The sequence below is a fragment of the Vanessa atalanta genome, chromosome 23, assembly GCF_905147765.1.
Source record: "Vanessa atalanta chromosome 23, ilVanAtal1.2, whole genome shotgun sequence".
Classification (NCBI taxonomy): domain Eukaryota; kingdom Metazoa; phylum Arthropoda; class Insecta; order Lepidoptera; family Nymphalidae; genus Vanessa; species Vanessa atalanta.
In genome coordinates, this window is record NC_061893.1 from 3977476 (window position 1) to 4000485 (window position 23010).

The 23010-nt window shown below is 31.4% G+C and overlaps 1 protein-coding gene across 1 annotated transcript; it reads left to right on the forward strand.

Annotated features, from left to right (window-relative positions):
• The first annotated feature begins 3047 nt into the window (after window positions 1-3047).
• Window positions 3048-22932, forward strand: LOC125072973 (cytochrome P450 4C1-like). The gene is made up of 13 exons (XM_047683609.1): window positions 3048-3159; window positions 3610-3756; window positions 14832-14977; window positions 16649-16738; window positions 17452-17565; window positions 17983-18168; window positions 18638-18828; window positions 19032-19083; window positions 20581-20755; window positions 21371-21522; window positions 21887-22063; window positions 22469-22584; window positions 22903-22932. The coding sequence occupies exons 2-13, from the start codon at window positions 3653-3655 to the stop codon at window positions 22930-22932; spliced, it is 1533 nt and encodes a 510-aa protein (XP_047539565.1). The 5' UTR covers window positions 3048-3159; window positions 3610-3652.
• The last annotated feature ends 78 nt before the right edge of the window (window positions 22933-23010 follow it).

Consider the following 23010-nt stretch of genomic DNA (forward strand, 5'->3'; position numbering starts at 1 on the left):
TCTGCGCATATAGTTGTGTACTATGAAATGTCCTGCACAGTAAGCTAGTATCCAAAAATAGATGAAAATGCTTAATCGATTAAGGGTCATCATTATTAACACTAAAAATTAGACATTTAAGATAACGCAAGTATTGTTAGAAGAGGGACCGCAAGATACTCTTAAGTACCTGTATTTTCTTCAGAAGTAGTTACTCATCAAGTCTTATTGAAATACACCATTAATAGCAAATGAGTATAATATATCTTTAAGTATATTTTTGTAGCGCCAAATAAACGCAACGGATCTACCCTAGTTTTTCCCTTTTCCACAATGGAGCCTAAGCATAATAGGTTTTTGGATATAATCTTATTGAATAACGGGCTATAAACCGCCCGCTTCTCCAGCCCTTTAAAAATGTTTTGAAAATTAATTATTAAGCCATACTTTTTGGATATATCTATTGAAAATATAAGATAATAAAATAATAATTAATAGTGATAATAATAAAATTAATAACAGGAACATTAAATTAAAAAGAAATTGAATTTTCGCTACAAACTTAATCGGCCTCTTACTCAACTGTCAGTCGTTCAATAATTTCTATGTTGAAGACCCGGAAAGGCGAAAGGTGGACGTGGTCCAGGTCCAGGTCCAGCAGCTTCCATAAAAATATATGGCATGTGGAATTTCGAAAATCTAAATACAAAAACAACAGAAAATAAAATTTAAAAGGAAGTGTTGACCAGATGAGAATTTAATTTATGCGTCCTCGCAGAACAATATAAAAATACATACTTGGTGGAGCTGGATGGCGATACCAAGAACTTTAAGGTCATCACGAACCATGATGAAGTGGGTGTGGTTATCTATGTTTCGGATGGAGAAACAAAAATAGGGGGTAAATAAATAATCCACATGACCAGAGACATTGTCAACTCGACCGAAAAATCAGTTATTCAAAAATTAATTTATCAATTACATGAAGATGGAAATAATAATTTAAGAAAACATTTACACATAAAAGGTAGGCATCGCACGTTCAGCATGCTTTAAAATTATAATTTTAATTACAAAAGTAAAGCCGAATCAATTATAATTTTCCACGAATGGCAGATAAATAGATAGTGAACTGTTTTGTTAAAATAAGTTTATTCAGTTTACAAATAAAAATAAAGTTCATTCTGCAATTCGACTTCAGAAGAGTCGAATTTATTTTTGAGAATACTTTTTAACTTCCCGTTACGAAAAATGAGATTTTCAAAAAAAAACAATTATGCAAACAATTTGATGTTATTAAATATTTATAAATTATTTAATACTACTAACTTAATTTCAATTTAGTCAAAAAACAAATTAATGAACAATAAAATATCAATATTTGTTAAGAATCCAAATTTTAAAAGTCTGCTTGACTTGACTTGATGATTTTTTTTACTCATTTTTGTATTCTCTCAGAACATGAGAAAAATTTAAGTTGAGAAAATTCTTTTATCTCTGATCTTCTTCTGATAAATCTATCTTGCTGTCCTTGGAAACAAATATATTTTTTTTTTATGGCATTGTTTGGCGGACGAGCATATGGGCCACCTGATGGTAAGTGGTCCCCACCGCCCATAGACAAAGGCGCTGTAAGAAATATTAACCATTCCTTACATCACCTATGCGCCACCAACCTTGGGAAATAAGATGTTATGTCCCTTGTGCCTGTGATTACACTGGCTCACTCACCCTTCTAACCGGAACACGACAATACAGTGTACTGTTATTTGGCGTTAGAATATCTGATGAGTGGGTGGTACCTACCCAGACGGGCTTGCACAAAGCCCTACCACCAAGTAAAATAAAATATATATTTCAGTAAATTACGTTAAATTAAGGTATTTCGTAACTTCCATATAGAATAAAAGGACAAGAGGATCAAACTAAACGAAAATAAAATATACAGTTTTTTCAACTATAAGGCAAACAGCCTATTTAATATGTCTGACTACATCAACGAGAGCTCAATTTACATTGATATTTGTTGGTAATTTCTGTGTTGGTAATTTCTAAATCTTCGAATCTATATTTTTTTTAATTTTTATTTGGGTCCACATTAACTTTTAATCACCACGGTTTTATAGACTACATTTAATCAATGTTTCGACCAAATCAGATTGACGATATATTTTTTTAATAAATATATATATGTTGTTTTTTTAAATTGACTTATCATTTTTTTGTAAACCGATATTAATAAAACGAACATTATGTGTTACCGGAAGATTACTACTACTACAGTGAAAACTGCGTCCAAATCGGTTAAGCCGTTTCCGAGATTAGCGGTAACACACGAACAAATAAGCAGACAAAAAGAAACAAATTCTACAAATCATAATAATGTGATCGACTCTGTAAAAAAAATATTAGTTACGATTTTATTATATGTATAGACTATCTTGAGCTTAACTTAGTTTCACTTCTTGTAGTCCTCTTAATCATTAATTGCTCTGCATTTGTGTCGTACGGTTACGCGTCACATTAATTTATTTTTTAATTATTAATATTGACCTTTCTATACAGTGTGTACTCGTTAAATTATACATCGATATAGAATATATTTTAAAAGGAGGTAAGGTGAGTTTCTATTTATTACCATTTTGACAATTAAACGTTCCTTATTTAAAGACCCGTTGTGCACGTGGCATTGGCGAAATAATCAAATAAAAGCCAAAATAAAAAAGGACCCGTTATGTTCGTGGTGATACGAAAGTCCTTTTAAATAATTTTAAATAATATTGTATTTACTAACAGTATTTAAAACGGGATATTTACGTGAACAAAACATTCGTAGATAATGTCGAAATATCGAGCTCCACCAAATAAAAATAAAAAACATGGTAAATATTCCGTTTTATATACTGTTAGTAATACAAATATTATTATTATATAATGTTAATTTAAAATCTAATATTGTATTTGTTGTAATAATAATATCGTGAACCGTTAAATCTAGATAGAGACCATACCTTTCGTAATGGTAAGCCTTTTCTTAATCATTAATTGCTCTGCATTTGTGTCGTACGGTCACGCGACACATTATTTTATTTTAAGAATATTTATATTGACTTTCCTATAAAGTGTATACTCGTAAATTACACACCCATATAGAAAGAAAATTATTTTAAAGGAGCAAAGGTGAGTTATTATTTATTTATATTCCGTTTTGACAATTAATAATCCATGTTTTAAGATCCGTTATGTTTGTGATGATAGCAACGTCCTCCCGAACGTCCTTTTGAATAATTTTGAAATGAAATTGTAATTTTTGTAATAATAATATTATATCTAGATTCAAAAGAATCCATCCCAAAGAAATATATCTTACAACATCCTTGGTAAGGGCTAGGTAGGGGTTTGTGTAAACAAACAACAAATATCTTTCGTAATGGTTGCATATTTTCCTAATATACGTAATTCGAATTCGTCTAATTGCGTAATTTATAATGAAGTATGAGTGCAACAATATGAAAATGTTTCTGAAGAAAATAATAAACTTCTGTGCTATGCACTGAGTTGTATGATCCTTAGTATACGAAATTAATATAGTTGTAGACTCAGGTATAAAATAGTTTTTTTTTTTTTTAGTAATGGCACTGGTATTTATTCTTCTTCTGACATCCCTTTTTCTATGCTGGTTGTCGATAACAAGGCGCAGACACGGAGAACCACCAATTGTAGACGGTTGCTTACCCCTAATTGGACATGCATATATGATTTTTGGAAATTCAATTCGTAAGTAAATCTTTTTTGTAACCAACAAAGTATACTGCACCTAATTTAAGTACACAATTTGTGATAAAATTGGATAATAATACATTTTAGTCACCTCTTGTCATATTATGTACGTTGGTATATCTTTCCAATTGGGCGATAATATATACATATACATAACATAACATAAACAGCCCGTAAATGTCCCACTGCTGGGATAAAGGCCTCCTCTCCCTTTGAGGAGAAGGTTTGGAGCATATTCCACCACGCTGCTCCAATGCGGGTTGGCGGAATACACATGTGGCTGAATTTCGTTGAAATTAGACACATGCAGGTTTCCTCACGATGTTTTCCTTCACCGCCGAGCACGAGATGAATTATAAACACAAATTAATATAAGAGCCGAGATGGCCCAGTGGTTAGAACGCGTGCATCTTAACCGATGATTTCGGGTTCAAACCCAGGCAGGCACCACTGAAATATACATATATATGTCACCTTAATTTATAAATACCGTTAGATTAAAATCTATCTCGCGAGATTGTGAATTGTCGAAAGATTGTGAACCGGAACATACTTCTTACAATTTAACGCATCACTCTTCGGTAGATTATAATCTACCGAAGCAATTTAAAATAATTCTTTTAAAAATTCTAAGCTCACCTAGCAGAAATATCATAAACTATCAAAATTTTTGACGTTTTATTTTGAGTTAAATCACCGTTCACAATATTTCAGCAGAGTACAATCTCGCGAGATAGATTACAATCTAACGGTATTAACAATTCTACAGGCATGTATAAAAAGATAAAGAAAAAACAGCTGAGAAATTTTTTCCTCGTCTGTATTTTCTGTGAGTTTCTCCGCAACTTTCTTCTAAACGAAACGAAATATTTTGTTTACATAGTTAGTAAATATTTTATTCAAAATCAATGACGACATTATATAAAAAAATAAACTGTTTACCTACGATCACATGGGTTAAGGTTAGGAAATACATACATCCAAAAAATGTTGCAGAAAATTAAAGGTCACACAAAAGCAAACAGAGAAAAAAGAAAAGTATATGTCTATAGTCGAGGTACACCCGTAATAACAATTTTTATTTATCACAGATTAATAAAAAATCTATAGGTTATTTCCAAAACGATTTTCGTCTATTAATCGTTAGTACTTATTCATAGATATGCTGAGTATTACCTTGGGCATTTAATTTAAATTAAAATTCTCATATAATATTCGAACAGATAATAAGGAATATTTTATTGATTCCAAATGACGTTCAACAGGTGGTCAAATGCCTGTAACAACGGGTGTTACAATAAAATTTTGAACGGATGGGTGTAACAATAAAATTTCGACCTTCGGAGTTAAATTTGATGCATATATAATATGAACGAAAAGAAATTTTAATATAAAGACAAATTTCGAACATGAAACGTTATGACTCAAACCTATTTTTATACTTTTCGTATAATTTAAAAATAAATCGTATATGTCACGGTATTTATTTGTATTAGGTACTAGCTGACCCGGCAGACTTCGTAATGCCATAATCGATAAATAAAAAAGCTAAGCTTTCGTATAAAATACATTTTCAAACAAACAATAGGAATTCGTAATTAATAAAAAAAATGCTTGATGTAAATGGTTTATTATTATTATTTTCAATTAATTAATTAATATATATATAATATAAAAGTAATGAATATATAATTTATTATTATATTTTATTTTTGGGCTACTGTATTTGTCTTTCATGGATCATAAATGAAAAGATACGTCAAATTGCTTCGTTGCTACTTACATAACGACCCATCTGGTACTGTGATACTTCATAATTTTCATCGGTTATAGCAAAGACGGTCATATCGCTACCTTTGCTAACATTACATATGTACTTTAGACTTCACAGAGTTACAATGTTCTACATTAATGTGAGTTTCAAAAGCTTTGGACAATATTGGCGAGTATAGCACAATCCAACGATTGTCTACATCAACATTTTGTCCTTTTACCCTCACAACTACCAATCGACCATTGTCCGCAATGAGTATCCATCATTTCCCGTGATGGTTTCAGCAATCAGGTCTCTTGGGAATCGCTTGGAACACTTGCCGTAGACCATACAGTTGGAAACTCTGCAAGGTATAGACCTTGCAGAGTTTAGATACAGATGCATAAAAATGCTAATAAAAAAGATACATGGGTATGATGTGTTTGGTAACTACTGCATGGAATTTTGGGTCAACTGTTTCATAGCATTTATAATTAATGTATTTTTCTGATCGAAGCTGTATTTGGTTCAAACGGATGTATGTCAGTCTCAATTTTGACATGCATGTCAACTGCAAACTGATGGAAAAGCACCTCAGAATATGATAGTAATAATATTAACTTCACCTTCACGGATATGAATAGAAATTCATAGCAATAACTTTTTGTGGGCACCTGTTTGGCATCAGCGCCTGTTACTTGTGTAACCATTTTTATATTAAAATGGTACCTATCTTCCCCCGCCAGACGATCAAAAGAGATTGTAACACATCATAGGTCCTGTGTGTTTCAGATACATATTTCAAATCATTATTCCGACGATGAAGCACAATATCTCTAGATTGTAAATTTTCCCCTACAATGACATCATCCACTTCGTCAATGGTGAGCGAATTAAACCTCTCGAATTATGTGTCATCGGCCTCATCGGCACCGGCTCATCGGCAGGTGTTTTGTCAGCTCGAACGACAATATTATGGCTTTCGGATGGCATTCGATCCAATGCTATTTTGAAAATGTTTACTAAATTGTAAAAAACTATTATAGTATAGTAGTTATAACCTTGAAAGTGGGCATGATGTCACCTGGAAACAGCTGTTATATTTTTGAAGAAGCCAAGAAGTGTTTAGAATCATTTCTCATCCCAGAAACTAAAGAGCGTAAGGGATCTGGTGGTGCGACCAATTGTGGCAATTTTATTTTGCCTCCAGCACAACATAATCCAGCAGATTCACCACTGTGTTGTAACATCTTACAATATTTACCAATTATTGTCATTTCCCCAATTTTTACCGATTTGTCGGCACAATAATCTATTGCTGGATCACAGTGGAATGCAGGATCGTTTCAGAATCACAGGAGCACTGAGTCTGCGAGATCTCTCAATTTCATTATGTTACTAACATTTAATTTTATACGACTATTTTCTCGATCTGTTTCTTTCTGGTCATTAGTACGGTTAGCACGTGAAGTAGCTCTTCGCATATTTGATTGACTGCGACGACCTAAGTCAGCTCATGTTCTCCTTAGCATCGTAAACAAATTAAGAAAAATTCTCGCGCACTTTGCGGTAAAGTGTCATTATCACAAAGTTTAAAAAAAGAGCACATCGCAAAGGATCACCGGAGTAAAAAAAAGTTCTCGCGCACGTAGTAGTAACCGTCACTCACAAAGATAGAAGCAAAGAGTCTATTAATATATAGGGGGATAGAAGGATGCAGAATGCACTCTTTGTCATAAGAGGAATCAATCAACAATAAATGTTCGATCTATTTGTTGGTTGGTTTGTTGGTTACCATGTTGCAAAAATATGATTATGGCGTCGATAATGACATCGATACCGAGCATTGATACTCAAAGTTTATTGAACACTAAACATCGATGTTAATTGATGACATGGGTGTTTTTTTGTAAACTTTGCGTCGTCCTAAAGGGAAGAAATTATTAAATTTGAGAAATAGATGTAACGATGTTTTAAATAAACCAAAATCAATTTTAAAACATGTATGTTTTATTGTCTAACATCGATGATCATCGAAAATCAATGATAATCGACCATCCCTATTTCTAAGGAAAAACTAAGTTGTTTTTTTTAAATTCCTAGCGTTATTATCATACTTACTCACCTTCTAAACCTTCCCTGGACTTCCACAAATAATTCAAGACCAAAATTAGCCAAATCGGTCCAGCAGGTCTCGAGTTTTAGCGAGACTAACGAACAGCAATTCATTTTTATATATATAGATGTACAATTACAATCTGATATTCTCGTCTTATATTTAATTTATTTTATTTATCATACACTATGATTATGTTTAACAAATACGTAGTTTACTACCGAATAAAAAAATAACTAGTAATCTTAAAATTGTCATTTCATTAAATAATCAATCATGTTGTACGAATTTAAATAATTAATTTATTATATTTCCGCCGTCAAATAATCGCAGAAGACTACGGATATGATGTAACCTTGAAAATCTTATTGTTTATGCTTTCCGCTTTCATACGGTACAGAAAAAGTTTTAATGTATAATAAAATATTAGATAATATAAGGAATTTATTATCATTTAACAAAGTTTTTTTTTTATTAAGACACTCTTAATCAATACCTTGTTATTCGTAGAAATAAAACTTTTTGGGTAGAGATGCTTTCATATAAACTCGGGTCGCTGTTCAGCCATATAAAATTGGCTCTCAGTTACATTTGAGGAGAGGTTTATTTTTGTGAGGAATACTCGAAGCTAGACCGGAATAGAATTGTGGTATCGTATGCAGTATAAGTCAGTAGAATTGCCCCGTCCGAAACGGTTCAATAATGCTTTACTGTAAAGTTTACATTTGACTTGATTTAATTTAATTCCAAATTATAATCCTCTAATCTAATGTTTATTCATTTATTTATTTTAGTGAATTATTTAGTGTGTCGCGTGATCTACTTTTTAGGGTTTCGTACCCAATATGGAATTTGTGTACCCACTGTTGTTTTCCTAGTCAGTGGTATGGAACCCTTCGTGCACGAGTCCGACTCACACTTGGCCGGTTTTATTTTAAAATTATAACTGGTATTATTTACTTTAAAATTATTCTTTCGCCAAACAGCAATACTTAGTATTGTTGTGTTCCGGTTTGCGTGAGAGGGTGGGTCATTACCGTCTTTACCATAGGGCACGTGCCCAGGGCCCCATCCTGAGAGGGCTCTGAAGAACCAACAATACAGCAAATTAAACCAAAAATCAAGCAAAGGGCCCCAAATTCATGGGTGCCCAAGGGTTCTAGAACTTCTAGAATTCCTGATAGATTTTGGAAATAGTTCTGGCTTGTTTACCTTTAAAAAAAGTTCATTGACGAAATGATTTGCCAAATTCCCACAGCAGATAAAAAAATAATATTATTATAATTAGCGATAATTATAACTGGTTATTATGTTCATTATTTATTTATTTTATTTATTTATTGGAAATAGTTACACCATCGACTTATCACTAACACATTCACTTAGCAGTAGATACAGGGTATTAAATCTAGGTGAATAAATCATTACAGGTGTAAACAACATTGACCTTAAGATAAGACTATACTAACCTAATTATATCTTTACTAAAAATTAAAAAAAATAATAATAAACTATAGATAATTAAACAAAACATAAAATATAATTTAAATACAACAACAAAAATCTACAAGGGTTGACATAATTTAATTTATGAATAAAATGGTTATAAGGTTATACTATGATATGTCTTTACAGAGCTTCACAAAAGTTGGCTTGCTTTGGGCAAAGATGTCGATATTGCTGTTAGAAGAATATTCATTATAAGAATTAATTATTCTGTTGAGGGGTGCATGTTTACCTAAATTTGTTTTAAAAGTTGTAGTTCTAAAAGGTTTTTTTAATGGGTGTCTAGGAATTTTGCGGGGAACAACTAAATTGATTTGCTGAAGTAGTTCAGATGACATTATTTGACCATGGATCAGTTTGTGTAGGGTCAAAACATCGCTGATTTCACGGCGACTTTTGAGTGATATCATTTTAAAATGTTTTAGCCTATTGTTGTAGTTAGCGCGATAAGGACAACTAGTATCCTTGTATGCAAGAAAACGGGTAAAATTTTGTTGTATTCGCTCTAGTCTTTCGATATGAGTGTTATAAAATGGGTTCCATATATTTGATGCATACTCTAAATTGGAACGCACAAGAGAATTATAAATGCAGAGCAACGAGCGAGTATTCCTAAAATCCTTGCATGTTCGTTTAACAAATCCTAACATTTTCCAAGCTTTTGATATTATTTTGTCTAAATGATTAATAAAATTTAAATTGCTATTGATAAGTACACCTAAGTCTCGAATTGAATTAACCTCGGATAGAGGATCGCAAGATATAGAATATTTAGATAATATTGGTTTTCTGCGTCTTGTAAACTTTATATGAAGACATTTTTTAACATTTATTTCCATGTTATTTATTATGTTGCTAAAATAATTTAGGTAGGATTAAATCTGTTATTTAGTTATCAATAAAATAAATTTGAAAATAATATTGTTCCAAAATGCTGAAGTCGAATATTTTTCCGAAATTCTAAAAATAATGATTGACGTCAAATTTTGACCACCAACCGAACACTAGTAAGGTATAAGTATTGTATTTGTAAAAGAGATTGCAGCTAGGTTTTCAATTTAGTACCAAATATAACTGATTGTCACACCCTATTACAAATGCTTTTATTAAAAACCTTACAATATTGTAGTATTAAAACAGTTCCCAATTGAAAGGACGTAAAGATACAACTACCAAATCAATTCTACGGTAGCGAGGTCGAGGTTTGTTTAAATGAGTTAACAATGAGGTAGTAGCCTAACGGCCAGCTAGCACCCTGAGGAACCAGGTCTTACGTGTGGTGTACATTATACAATTTGCTTCGTAAAGCAAGTAAAACCATTGATTCCGTGTCTGAACACCTATCACGTCGTGATCGTCATCGGATTATTAGAGTAAGGATGTAAAGACACCATGTCAGGCACCTGTGTCTGCGCATATAGTTGTGTACTATGAAATGTCCTGCGCAGATTAAGGGTCATCATTAATAACACTAAAAATGATATTAAACATCTAAGATGCGAGTATTGACAGAATTGAGACCACAAGATACTCTTATACCCGTATTTTCGCCAGTAGTAATTACTTATCAATTCATATTAGAATAGTTCTTTTTTTTTTTGATAGCATACACATTAACCTACATACCTATTATTTGCTTCCTGCTTAACATGTTTGATACTTCAAATTTTTTTATTAAATTCAATTTAAGAATAAATTTAAGTGTTAATTGTTTATTAAAATGGAATATATTATAGAACATAGTTATGTTAATTGTGTTATCTATTTGTCAGCTAATTCTCATAGCAATAATTTGGAAACAGCAACATCGAAAAACAATAAACATATATCGATACACTTGTGAGTCTTAGACACAATCCAAGAACCGACTGGTTTTCATGAGGAAAAGCGAAACAATCCGTAGTTTTTTTTGTTAATAGTAAAGAAATGTTAAATACATTTTTTAAATTTTATATTTTCTTATCTTTTTTGCATGTTAGTATGATTTATCAGCTGAGTTCGATAATCTTGATTTCTATTACCAAAATGTACGCGAATTAAAAACTAAAAACTAAGAATTTTTATATCAATTTATTCACTCATAACTATGATGTAATTGTACTTCCGGAGACTTGACTTAACAGTAGCGACTATGATTTGGAACTCTTCGACAATAGATATATCGTTTATAGAAGGGATCATGAAATCAGTTCCTAAATTAGGTTAATCAAATTATAAACTACAAATCGTTTGACAAGACTTTAAGAGAAATAATCATAAAATACGTACCTATGAGAGACCACGTAACTCAAAACATCCCACCTGGTATTATCACATCAGATTCGTTTTTTTAAAGATAAATAGAAACTCCATCGTAGGATAAAAAAATTAACAATCCTCTTGACTGCTTATACTTTGATAGAAAATATATTGCAGTTCAATTTAACTCTTCCAGTCAAAACAATATAATTAAATAGAGATACGAAATAGAAGAACGATACATATTTTTTACGGAATTTTCGACGATAAAAGTAGATTTGATCAGCTGTTGTATCAGGTCTTGTGAATCAAGTCAACGTGCCAGAATTTACTATGGATAAGGTTTGTCGATGCCAGCGATTGGGTCAATCTGGTGGAGAAAAGCCTCGGGCTATTATTGCATAATTGTGTAGCATATATATAAGAAATAAAATCTGGTAACTACTCGAAGCGAACGCTTCTAACAGACGAGTAAGACGTTTTAGACCCTTACTAAGAAGAGTCAAGACCTGTTTATGCATGCAAGACATTAGCTAGAATCGCAAAATGCTGAAGGATGAAGTAATTATTGTTTCTGGGTCAGACACTAAGAGTCACCGTTTTTTAGCAACGGCAGAACACAATCGCAAACTGAATCAGTTTCTGTATATTATGCGAAAGTAACTCTGTCTCTCTGTTGTTCTTTCACGGCAAACCACTGAAGGAATTTGATGAAATATTTTGAATGAAGCTACCTTGAGCACCGAGAAAGGACATAAGTTTATTTTTAATGCCTAATAGCTGACAATCAACCCGTTAAATGCAAGCGAAGCCGCAGACGACAACTAGCATGAAATATAAGTAGTGAATGAAACGTTGATAAACAGTGATGTCAAGGCAAAACATTACTGCAAATTTAGTTTAATATTTTATTATTATAAGTAGGTACTTACAAAAAGCCCATAGTCACGATTGATCTTAATTTTCGTTAACATGTACTTCGACAACGTGACACGCTGTAAAAAATGCATGAACGTTTTTTGCATTTATTGTAAATGATTTTTTTGGGAAATGATTTCTGAAACAATGTATCTTTTACTCTTTGTGGCTGAATACTTGGACTTAACTAATAAATTTCCGACATCTAAACTAAGTAAAAAATAGACGATACTGTACATATAAATGTCAATAATGTTATATATATTAATAATTGCATTAAATTCGAAACTACATTGGGTTTTATTATAAAATTGCCAATAGTATTTCAAATACTAGCGCTCCTTTGAGGTAAATCATACTTAAACCTAATTTAATGCAGGTAAAAAGTGAATTTCGTGTAAGTGATACAAAAATTGTAATTGTGATCGCAGAATCTGAAGTATTAAAACGATGTGGCTTTATATTATATTTGAGTATATTTGGAGCGCCAAATATACGCAACGGATCTACTCTTACTTTGCCCTTATCGCGGTGATATGTTACGGTACGGTGTCATCATTTGAACACTATGGAGGCTAATCATAATACATTTTTGGACATAATCTTACTGACTGATGGATTCAAAGAAACTAATAATCATACGTACATACACTTCAATATAGAACATAATCAGATAAATTACTTTTAATTTCTTCAATAGCGAGGTGACCTGCAAGGTGTGTTTTAGGACCTATTTTCCTTTTTTAGTATGGCGATACTACACAGTTCAAGCAATTTAAAAAGTATTTTGTAGACTCAGTATCTTCTAGCAGTCTACAAATGAACTGTTCTAATCAAATTGTTTAAAATATGTTGTGAAATAATGTTCGTGAGAATTCAATTTAAATTATTTTCTTTAATAATATTTCAAATGTTTTTTCTAATATTTAAAATGTTTTATTCAACGACATGATTATACACAAATATAGTGTTATGTTATGTATTTTTGGTAACATGAAGCTAGCTTTGTGAAAGCTCATCGATATGAGTAGTACCCACAAGAATTATTATAATTTTCTTAAAAAAAAAAAATTATAATTTTGTTTTTGCATAGTGTATAATATATACCTATAATATAATATAAAGAAATGAGGATTGTGTCTTCAGAAATACGTCCAAAGATTTATAACTAGTTACATTTACAGGACACACCTAATATTAATTAATTAAACTATTATCATAGATATTACGTCTTATGTTTTATATAAATACTAGTAAAGTAACAACTTGGAAATATTTCACTTTTAGGTCCAAGGCTTTCTCTTGGCGAGAATTTGAAACTTATTCTACCCGTCTCTTCCAAGATTGCATTTGTCAGAATTTCATCCTACACATGCAAATTTGCTCCGAATGTTTTCCTTGACGAGGAATTAGAATAAAGTCAAATTAAGCATAATTAATCTACTTTATGAACTTGATATTTGCGTCTATGAATCATCATCATCCTGCCCTTACCCCATTTTTACTTGGGGTCGGCGCATTTGTCATTTGCGTCTATGAATATAAGTATGTAAAAGCTACTTATATAAGATATTCAGTATAATTTATGAAATGACATAAATATAATTAATAAAATATAATGGTTTCTTGAAAATTTGTCACGATCAATTCTTATCCGTTTTCAAATCGTTCAACCTTGTTACTATTTCTTGTAGAACAATTTGTTTTCAATAAATGTAGAATTCTTTTTATGCTAATCATATTTATCTATTACCTAGAGGAAAAAACATGACACACCTACGCCTAATATATTACAAGGATGCCCCTAATTGATTATATATATATATATATATATATATATATATATATATAAATAAATAAATTTGGCTACCCTTTGAGTCGAAAGCCTTTTCTTAATCATTAATTGTTCTGCATTTGTGTCGTACGGTCACGCGGCGCATTATTTTATTTTAAGAATATTTATATTGACTTTCCTATAAAGTGTATACTCGTAAATTACACACCCATATAGAAAGAAAATTATTTTAAAGGAGCAAAGGTGAGTTATTATTTATATACCGTTTTGACAATTAATAATCCATGTTTTAAGATCCGTTATGTTCGGGATAATAGCAACGTCCTCCCGAACTCTCCTTGTGAATAATTTTAAATTAACTTGTAATTGTTGTAATAATAATATTATATCTAGATTCAAAAGAATCCATCCCAAACAAATATATCTCACAGCATCCTTGGTAAGGGCAAGCTAGGGGTTGTGTAAGCAAACAACAAATATCTTTCGTAATGGTTGCATATTTTTCTAATACACGTTATTCTAATTGCGTAATTTATAATTAAGTATGAGTGCAACAATAACTTCATTTTTTTGGTTTTATTGTGAGTAGAATATGAAGGACGAATTTAAGGACAACGAAATAATACAAAAGGTTTCTGACGAAAAAATTAAATTTCTGTGCTATGCACTGAGTTATATGATCTTTAGTATACAAAATTAATACAGTTGTAGACTCAGATATAAAATAAAATATATTTTTTTTTAAGTATGTCGCTGGTATTTATTCTTCTTCTGACATCCCTTTTTCTATGCTGGTTGTCGATAACAAGGCGCAGACACGGAGAACCACCAATTGTAGACGGTTGCTTTCCCCTAATTGGACATGCATATATGATTTTTGGAAATTCAATTCGTAAGTAGTTATTCTTGTAAACAATAAATTAAACTATAATGCAGGGGTACACAATGTGGATAATAATACATTTTAAGAAACAGGTTACATCTTTTCATATTAGGAACGGTATTATATCTTTCCATTTGGACGATAATATAGTATGTATAAAAGTAACGAAAACAGTTGAGAACTTTTTTCCTCCTCTTTTTTATCAGTGAGTATCTCCGCAAACTTCTTCTTAACTACCCAACGGATTTTTTGTTCTAATACAAAAGCGAATAACGAAATATTTTGTTTACGTAGTTCGTAAATATTTCATTCAAAATGACTGACCAATGACGATATTTTATCCAAAAATACTGTTATCGTACGTTTACATGGCGATCGATCAAAGTATTTGTCGATCTTCTAAGGCATACTTATAATAACTACTTTTGTCTATTTTTTATTTATTTATCCTCTATTGCGAGAATACTAAAAACTTAATTTTACATATGGATTAAACAAAATGGATGATTGTCTTCAAGTGATTTTCGTCAATTCATCATTAGTCTTTATTCAGATAAATACTTTACTTTTACTTTACTTTGGACATTTAATTTAGATTAAAATTATCTGTAACGATATTATAGATGCTTTAGAAGATATTATTGATTCCAAAAGACGTTCCACAGGTGGCCGGGTGTAACGAATAAAAATATGACCTTCGCAGTTAATTTTGAACTTATAATATTGAACGAAAACAAATTACAATATGAGATATTACAATGACAAATATTGATCTTTGTTTCACAATAACGCTATGACTCAAATTTATTTTTATTTTTAATAATTTTTCATATAATTTAAAAATATAACACTTATACCATGGTATTATTTATATTATATACAATTACAATATGATTATTCAATTTTATATTTAATTAATTTTAGCATTAGTATTTTATTTATCATGTACTGTAACCAACAGTTTTACATATTTTCATTTTCGAAGAATATTTATAACATATATATAGCTTACTACCGGATAAAAAAAATACTACTATATAAATGAATTTATCATTCTGAATAAATTTAAATAAATGACTTTTAAATTGTCACCGTCAAAGAATAGCGTAAGGATTATGATACCACTTTGATAATTTTATTGGTTATGTTTTCCGCTTCTATTCTATTGAGAAGGTGTTTTGTATCCAGGGCTGGACCGTAAGTTTAGAGGGCCCTGGTATAACACTACTTAGAGGCCCACCTAAGACATATCTGAACGTAGACTTGAAACCATACGACCTGTTTAGTTTAATGAAGTTATGAATTATTTCGCATTATCGTCTATTTTTGACTTTGACTTGACTTAGTTGGGGCCCCCTTGAATACACGTGCCCTGGGCTGAAGCCCAAAAATAATTAGTTTATATAATAATTAAATTGATTATAAATACGCCGAAATGACCCATTCACCATTGGTACAATACTTAAAGCGACTTTGAATCGATCAATGAACTTTCATGTGCAAGTACATTAGTTTTTAATTATTCATACCATCTTCTTGTGTTTTTGTGTCAAATATAATTATATCTATATTTTATTTGTAATGTATGTTTCACTGAATTATGTACTCATTCTAAATTACACATCACTAGTTTAGCAATACTTTTATAGTCAAATTAATATCAGTATTTTTTTATTCCAGAACTATGGGATAAATTCAAATCATTGACGCGGGAATGTTTTACAAAGGGTCACGCTGTATACTTCTTGCTCGGCCCAAAAAAGATTTATTGTGAGTTATAATTCTTTCCTTGGTAAACCTTTATGCTAGCCCGTCTTGATATATAATACTAAGTATTATTGTCGTCCGGTTTGAAAGCTGAGTTAACATAATATCTCAGCTCCTAGTATTGGGGGAGCAATTACAATATAAGGAATGGTTGTGTCAATTAAACAAACTAGTCGAGTACCCAGAACACATAATTGAGGCCTAAATATTGTATCTAATTATTTTTTCGTCGAAACTGTAATGGTTTTAAAAAAAATCTCTTATCGAATCCCCGGGCCTGTAGTCTCAGATACTCTCGCCTAAATCTGACTTTGCCGGCCTGAATTTATGCAGTCTAACTTTTCCCAATGAATGGGTTCATCGCAAAAAGATTTCTTCAAATAAAAAAATGTAACTTGTAAATCATAAAGGCACCCTTCGCCTACGGTTTTGCCACCGGTCATGTTAGGATAAAAATCTCGATTATAAGAAAATAATTTTATCAGCATAGCTAATAACCAACCACATGTTACACACCACTAGTGTTATACATGACTGCCGCAAATGAAATGATATAATTACTATACGTTACTTAGTAGAATTGGTTGCTGCAGCACCACCAGGCAGAAAGCAGCCGGTATGCTGCTGAAATCCGGGGGCAAACCCATAATGTGTGTAAGCTATTAGTATTTTAGTTGTATATAATGTCATACAGTCATTTTAATTTATATTTACAGTTTTAACGGACCCGGACGACATAACTCTTGTAGCAAATATGTGCCTTCAAAAGGACACTATTTTTGGGGAAAAGTGTAAGGAGTTGGTCGGTGACGGATTACTATTCTCCGACGGTAAGACCATTTAAATATCTTCTGATGTCCAAATACTGTACATGCTAAGATGAATTTGTTTATTTGTATGTTTTTTACGAATTTGCAAACATGTAGTAACGGTATACAAAAAGACATAGCTTACCTAACTACAGACAGGTGTCAACAACTACACCCCCCCCCCCCGCCCTCGCAAGTGGGTGAAGCGGCGGGGGGAAACTAGTCTAACCTATTTCTAAAAGGAGCAGGAGTCATATACATACTAAGGAAAGCACCACTGAATATATATTTTTCGACAGATGACAGACTTTTTAACAGGTGACAAATTTTGCAGAGAACCATTATTAAATGAAGAACGAAATCAGCTTCATAGCTTTATAGCGATTAAAGTATATTGTTAAGAATCAAAATATACACGTATATGTGCAACATTTTCAGTAATAACATGGAGACGACATCGTAAGATCATCCTGCCCACATTCAACCAGCAAGTATTGGATACCTATTTACCAATATTCAACAACAAAGCGAGAAAATTGGTAAAGATATTCGAGAAGGAATCTGGAAAAGGTCCATTTGACCATTCAACATATTTAAGACAAATGGCACTAGAAACTATCTGCTGTAAGTGGTATTATTTAAATTAGTTTAAATTCTAAACGTATATGTACTGCCATAGTTGCACATTAAGACTTCGCTGTAATTAAATTATGAAAAGGTACGTTTGAATGTCAAATGTTTTTTTTTTTACAAAACGATATATTTTTAAAATAACATGTTTGTCACCTGAATAGTATCTGAAACTTTTTGAAATTTATTTGTATTATTTGATAATGATTATTTTCATACGGAACCAAGATCGATATCTAAAAGGAAATAACCAGGCTGACGGTTCATTAATAAAATTTTAACTTAGATCAAAAAGACCTGTGCGTGCTCACTCTCTTCCTCTTGCAATAACATTAAATTTACACAGATAAAACAAAGTTTTCTCAAATACGAAAAAATATATCCAAATAGCCCAAAGGGGTGTGATCGTTTGACAAAAAGGTAGGGGAGTCAAGGTAGCCATCAAATTTATTTTTATTTACAGCAACGGCAATGGGTGTTGAAATTACCGAGTCCCAAGCAGTGAACTACACCAATGCGCTGCATTTGGCTTTTGATAACGGGACCGAAAGATACCAAAAATTTTGGCTACAAAATGATTTTATATATAACCTATCTAATTTGAAAAAGGAACAGGATAAATGCGTAGAAGTTGTATATGAGATGACAAGGCAAGTACGTATTATTTTAAGTCTGATTCTCGACAAATTTACATTTGTGGTCAATGTTTTTTCTGAAGCATGTCATTTTTGACTGTGCCAATTAATATGGTATTTAACATTTGAATCTGATTAGATATATAATACAGAATGGTTTTTTTTTGCATATTTAAAAATAACATCAATTAAATATAACACTAAAATTTCATTCTTTTTAAGGTTTTGGCCAAAAAACAAAAGTTATATGAAATGACAAATAATAATAAACAAGGTAAGAAATACAATATTCAATTAGATGCTTCTCTTGCTTAATAAATATGAGCACAAACTACCCATTCACCGTAAACAGCATAAAATTATACAATAATTATTCTGAGGTGTGAGCTATCATAAACATTAGGTTATTCTAAGCTGTCTATCAGTATTCGTTTCTGGGTAGACTGAAAACAGTGGCTTTAGACGCAGTGACTCTAGTGGCTCTAGGAAGAGTTCTAAAATCTTTTGAGATACACGATGCAATGAACTTCAGTATTATTTCTGGATAAGATATCACAATAATTTCATACGTAGTATTTCATCTCATATTGGTAAATAAATCCTCCTGGTGTGGTTGTATAATATTTGTATATGTCGCAGACAAATGGTTAAATTAGCCTTTTAATTAACAACCTAGACACTTTTTTGTTGATAATCAACCTAATTTTAAGGTTGGAATTACAATATTTATTTTATATCTCAGAAACGGAGCATTTTTGGTTAGAGCTAACCACGAAGTAAGTAAAGGTACCAACTTTAAAAAAGGATTGTATTCTATGAACGGAAGATAAATTGGCTGAATGTCATTCAGGCCGATGGTTGAACAGCGCCGTTTAGTAAAATAGCTAGGCGTTTCATAGGATAACTAATTAAGTTGCCTGCGACATATATAACAACAAAACAACTCAAATCTATTCTTGGCATTGCCAATTATTATCTCTCTCTTTCAATCTTTAAAATATAATTATTAAATTTATATTTTGATTATGATGATGACTTTTGTAATTTTTTTAAATTGGTTTCTATTAAAATATTTATAACAATGAATCTATGTACACTTGTAATTTACATGCATATTAGATATTTAATTGTTGTGTTGTTGGTTGATTTAGAAATGCCTTTATGTTGTAAGGGTGCTTTTACAAATAAATAAAGAGATATTATTAAGTTATGCATGATGGCAGATGTAATGGTTCTAATAAAATTCCCTAATATGTTAAGAAATCACAAAGTGCCGTAATTACACTAGACACGGTATAAGATTAAAAGGTTGGAGCCGTTGGTAAACATGGTCACATTAAAAGATGAACAAAAATCGTATCAAATAAAGTCCAAATTGTTTTTTTAAGGGAAAACCGAACCGTTTTACTGTAAACACATTTTATTAACGTTGTATAGATTATTTGATCATATGATAATCAAGCAGTAATCTATTTTATACGGAGCCCAGTATAAAAAATTGTTTGGGGGTAAAGATATCTCGCAAAACATAAAAAATGCATAAAATTTAAAAAAACACTTTTTCATCATTATTATGTATCACTTTTTCCAAAATTTTGCGCACTTTTAAGAAATTGCTTTTTTTGACTTTTGTCATTTGTGAATTAAAAAAAAAAATAGGAAGTTTTTATTGATTTTTGCTTACGCATGTTGGGTGCCCTCGTGTATGAATCTTACACTTAATGAACTACTAAAGACTGTTTTTACATAAACATTTATTTTATATTTACAGGAATAAACAGTTTTATAGAACATCTTCTAAGTTCGAATGAGTTATCTGAAAAAGAAATAATTAACGAAGTACATAATATGATAATAGCGGGGAGTGATACTTCATCTAGTGTGCTTCTGTTTACATTGATTTTGATTGGATCTTATCCTGAAGCACAGAAAAAAATTCTTGACGAGTAGGTAAATCGATACTTATATTGAAAATCAAATGATTTTTGCTATTCTGTTCTTCTGCAATTATTAACTTGGTGTTGACGTAGTCATTAGATTTTTACGATAGCTATATTTATCAAATTTTACACGTTCCTGATATTTTACGTCATTACATTAGCAGCCTGTAAATTTCCCACTGCTGGGCTAAAGCCTCCTCTCCCTTTGAGGAGAAGGTTTGAAGCATATTCCACCACGCTGCTCCAATGCGGGTTGGTGGAATACACATGTGGCAGAATTTCGTTGAAATTAGACGAATTATGAACACAAATTAAGCACATGAAAATTCAGTGGTCCCTGTCTGGGTTTGAACTCGAAATCATCGGTTAAGATGCACGCGTTCTAACCACTAGGCCATCTCGGCTCGTACGTTGCCTGATATTAAATTATAGCAATTGTTCTATATTGTGAATTGCTGCTCTGTTAGCAAGGTAGGAACATCATACGATTTAACATGATCTCTCATAACTCTCTCTAAAACTTATAAGTATTCTAGCAGGTATATACCTAAAAACAAAACCGTTGTAACTAATTTGTAACGACGTTTAAATTTTTTATTTTAATTTTTTTTTTAATTTTAGGTTATTATATATATTTGGTGACTCGGACCGAGATCTTGTTAAACAAGATTTAGGAAAAATGACTTACACAGAAGCCGTACTTAAAGAAAGCATGCGTTTTTTTGTAATGGCACCTTTTGTGATGAGATACATCGACAAAGAGGTTAAAATAAGTAAGTATTATTAATATAATATAATTTTATAACTATGTTTTGTCAGCTAAATGAGCTCCTAACGCGCTTCCTCCAAAATATACCTACACCCCCACTGGAAGACAAAAGCGAAGGTAGTAGGAGTTTGTTTTGGGAAGAGAGAACCAGAATACTGCTTAAACCTCGGGCGCTGGGCGCTCTCTGAAGCTGTTGACCAACGTACATATTATAAATATCCCGTTAATCTCAGAAATATTTTTTCCTGTGTCTTTATTTAGATCCAAGGCTACGTTGTAATTTAATTAAGATCGGTTTAGTCATGATGTCGTAAAAATACCGAGTTACTTTCACACATTATAATATAATCTGATGTCGTATTTTTCAGAAAATTATACTTTACGACCTGGTAACAATTGCATCTTCTCGTTTTACGGTGTACATCGTCACGATATTTGGGGGAATGATGCTGACCAGTTCAAACCAGAACGTTGGTTGGAAAGTGAATTGCCATCTAATCCTAAGGCTTATATGGCCTTTAGTATTGGAAAAAGGAATTGTATAGGTTAGTGATATGCATTTACAAGAAAGCTATATATTGGAAGTATCTATTTAGGATCAATATCGTTCTAAGCACTTTTTTCGTGCCATCAACGTTTTTGTCTCATAATTTTATTAAAATATCTTTCTACTTATGTATCCAAATTTAAAATGATCGAGGCAATACTAATGTTTATAGGCACGGAAAATGCTTAAAGTAATTATTCAATGTTTGTTTTAATTATTCTATCAGATTATTCTTATCAGCATAGTTTTAGGAATACCTCTGCTTACCGTCCATTCTCTCTCTGTCTCTCTCTATTTATTTATTTCTTCTCTTTTCCCTCTCTTTTTTATCTATTATAATATCTATACACTTTCATAATTTTCCACCATTGAAGTGCTTACAGGTCGTGCGTGCTCTTTACAGGTCGATCATATGCCATGATGTTAATGAAAACAACATTGGCTCATTTACTCCAGTGCTACAGAATAAATTCCGATTACAAACAATTACAAATAAAACTCAACATTTTGATTAAACCTGTTAATAATTATTATATATCTATAGAAAAATATAAAAAATGTTAATATTAAAGCGTTCACGCTGAGAAATATGGACTTTTAATTCAGCGTACCTACTTACTACCAAAATTGGAGGTTTCAACGGGTATCTTTAGCCGTTAGCTTTAACTTACTTAAAAAATATATTTAATGGTATGAAACACAACAATATTTACTGAACGAATTTCCTTGTGATGACAACTTGACAAGAGGTGACAACAGAACATTTTGCGATCATGAATGATAAATTTGACGTTAGTAACAAAAACCTATTCATTACAATATGGTTATTATTTACAGTATAAATATAGTCTATTTTTGAGACATTGATAATGACATATTTAACTCGTTGAAGGTTGAATCGACAACCAATCAACTTCAAGATAGTAAACTTTGTTTACTTCTAAA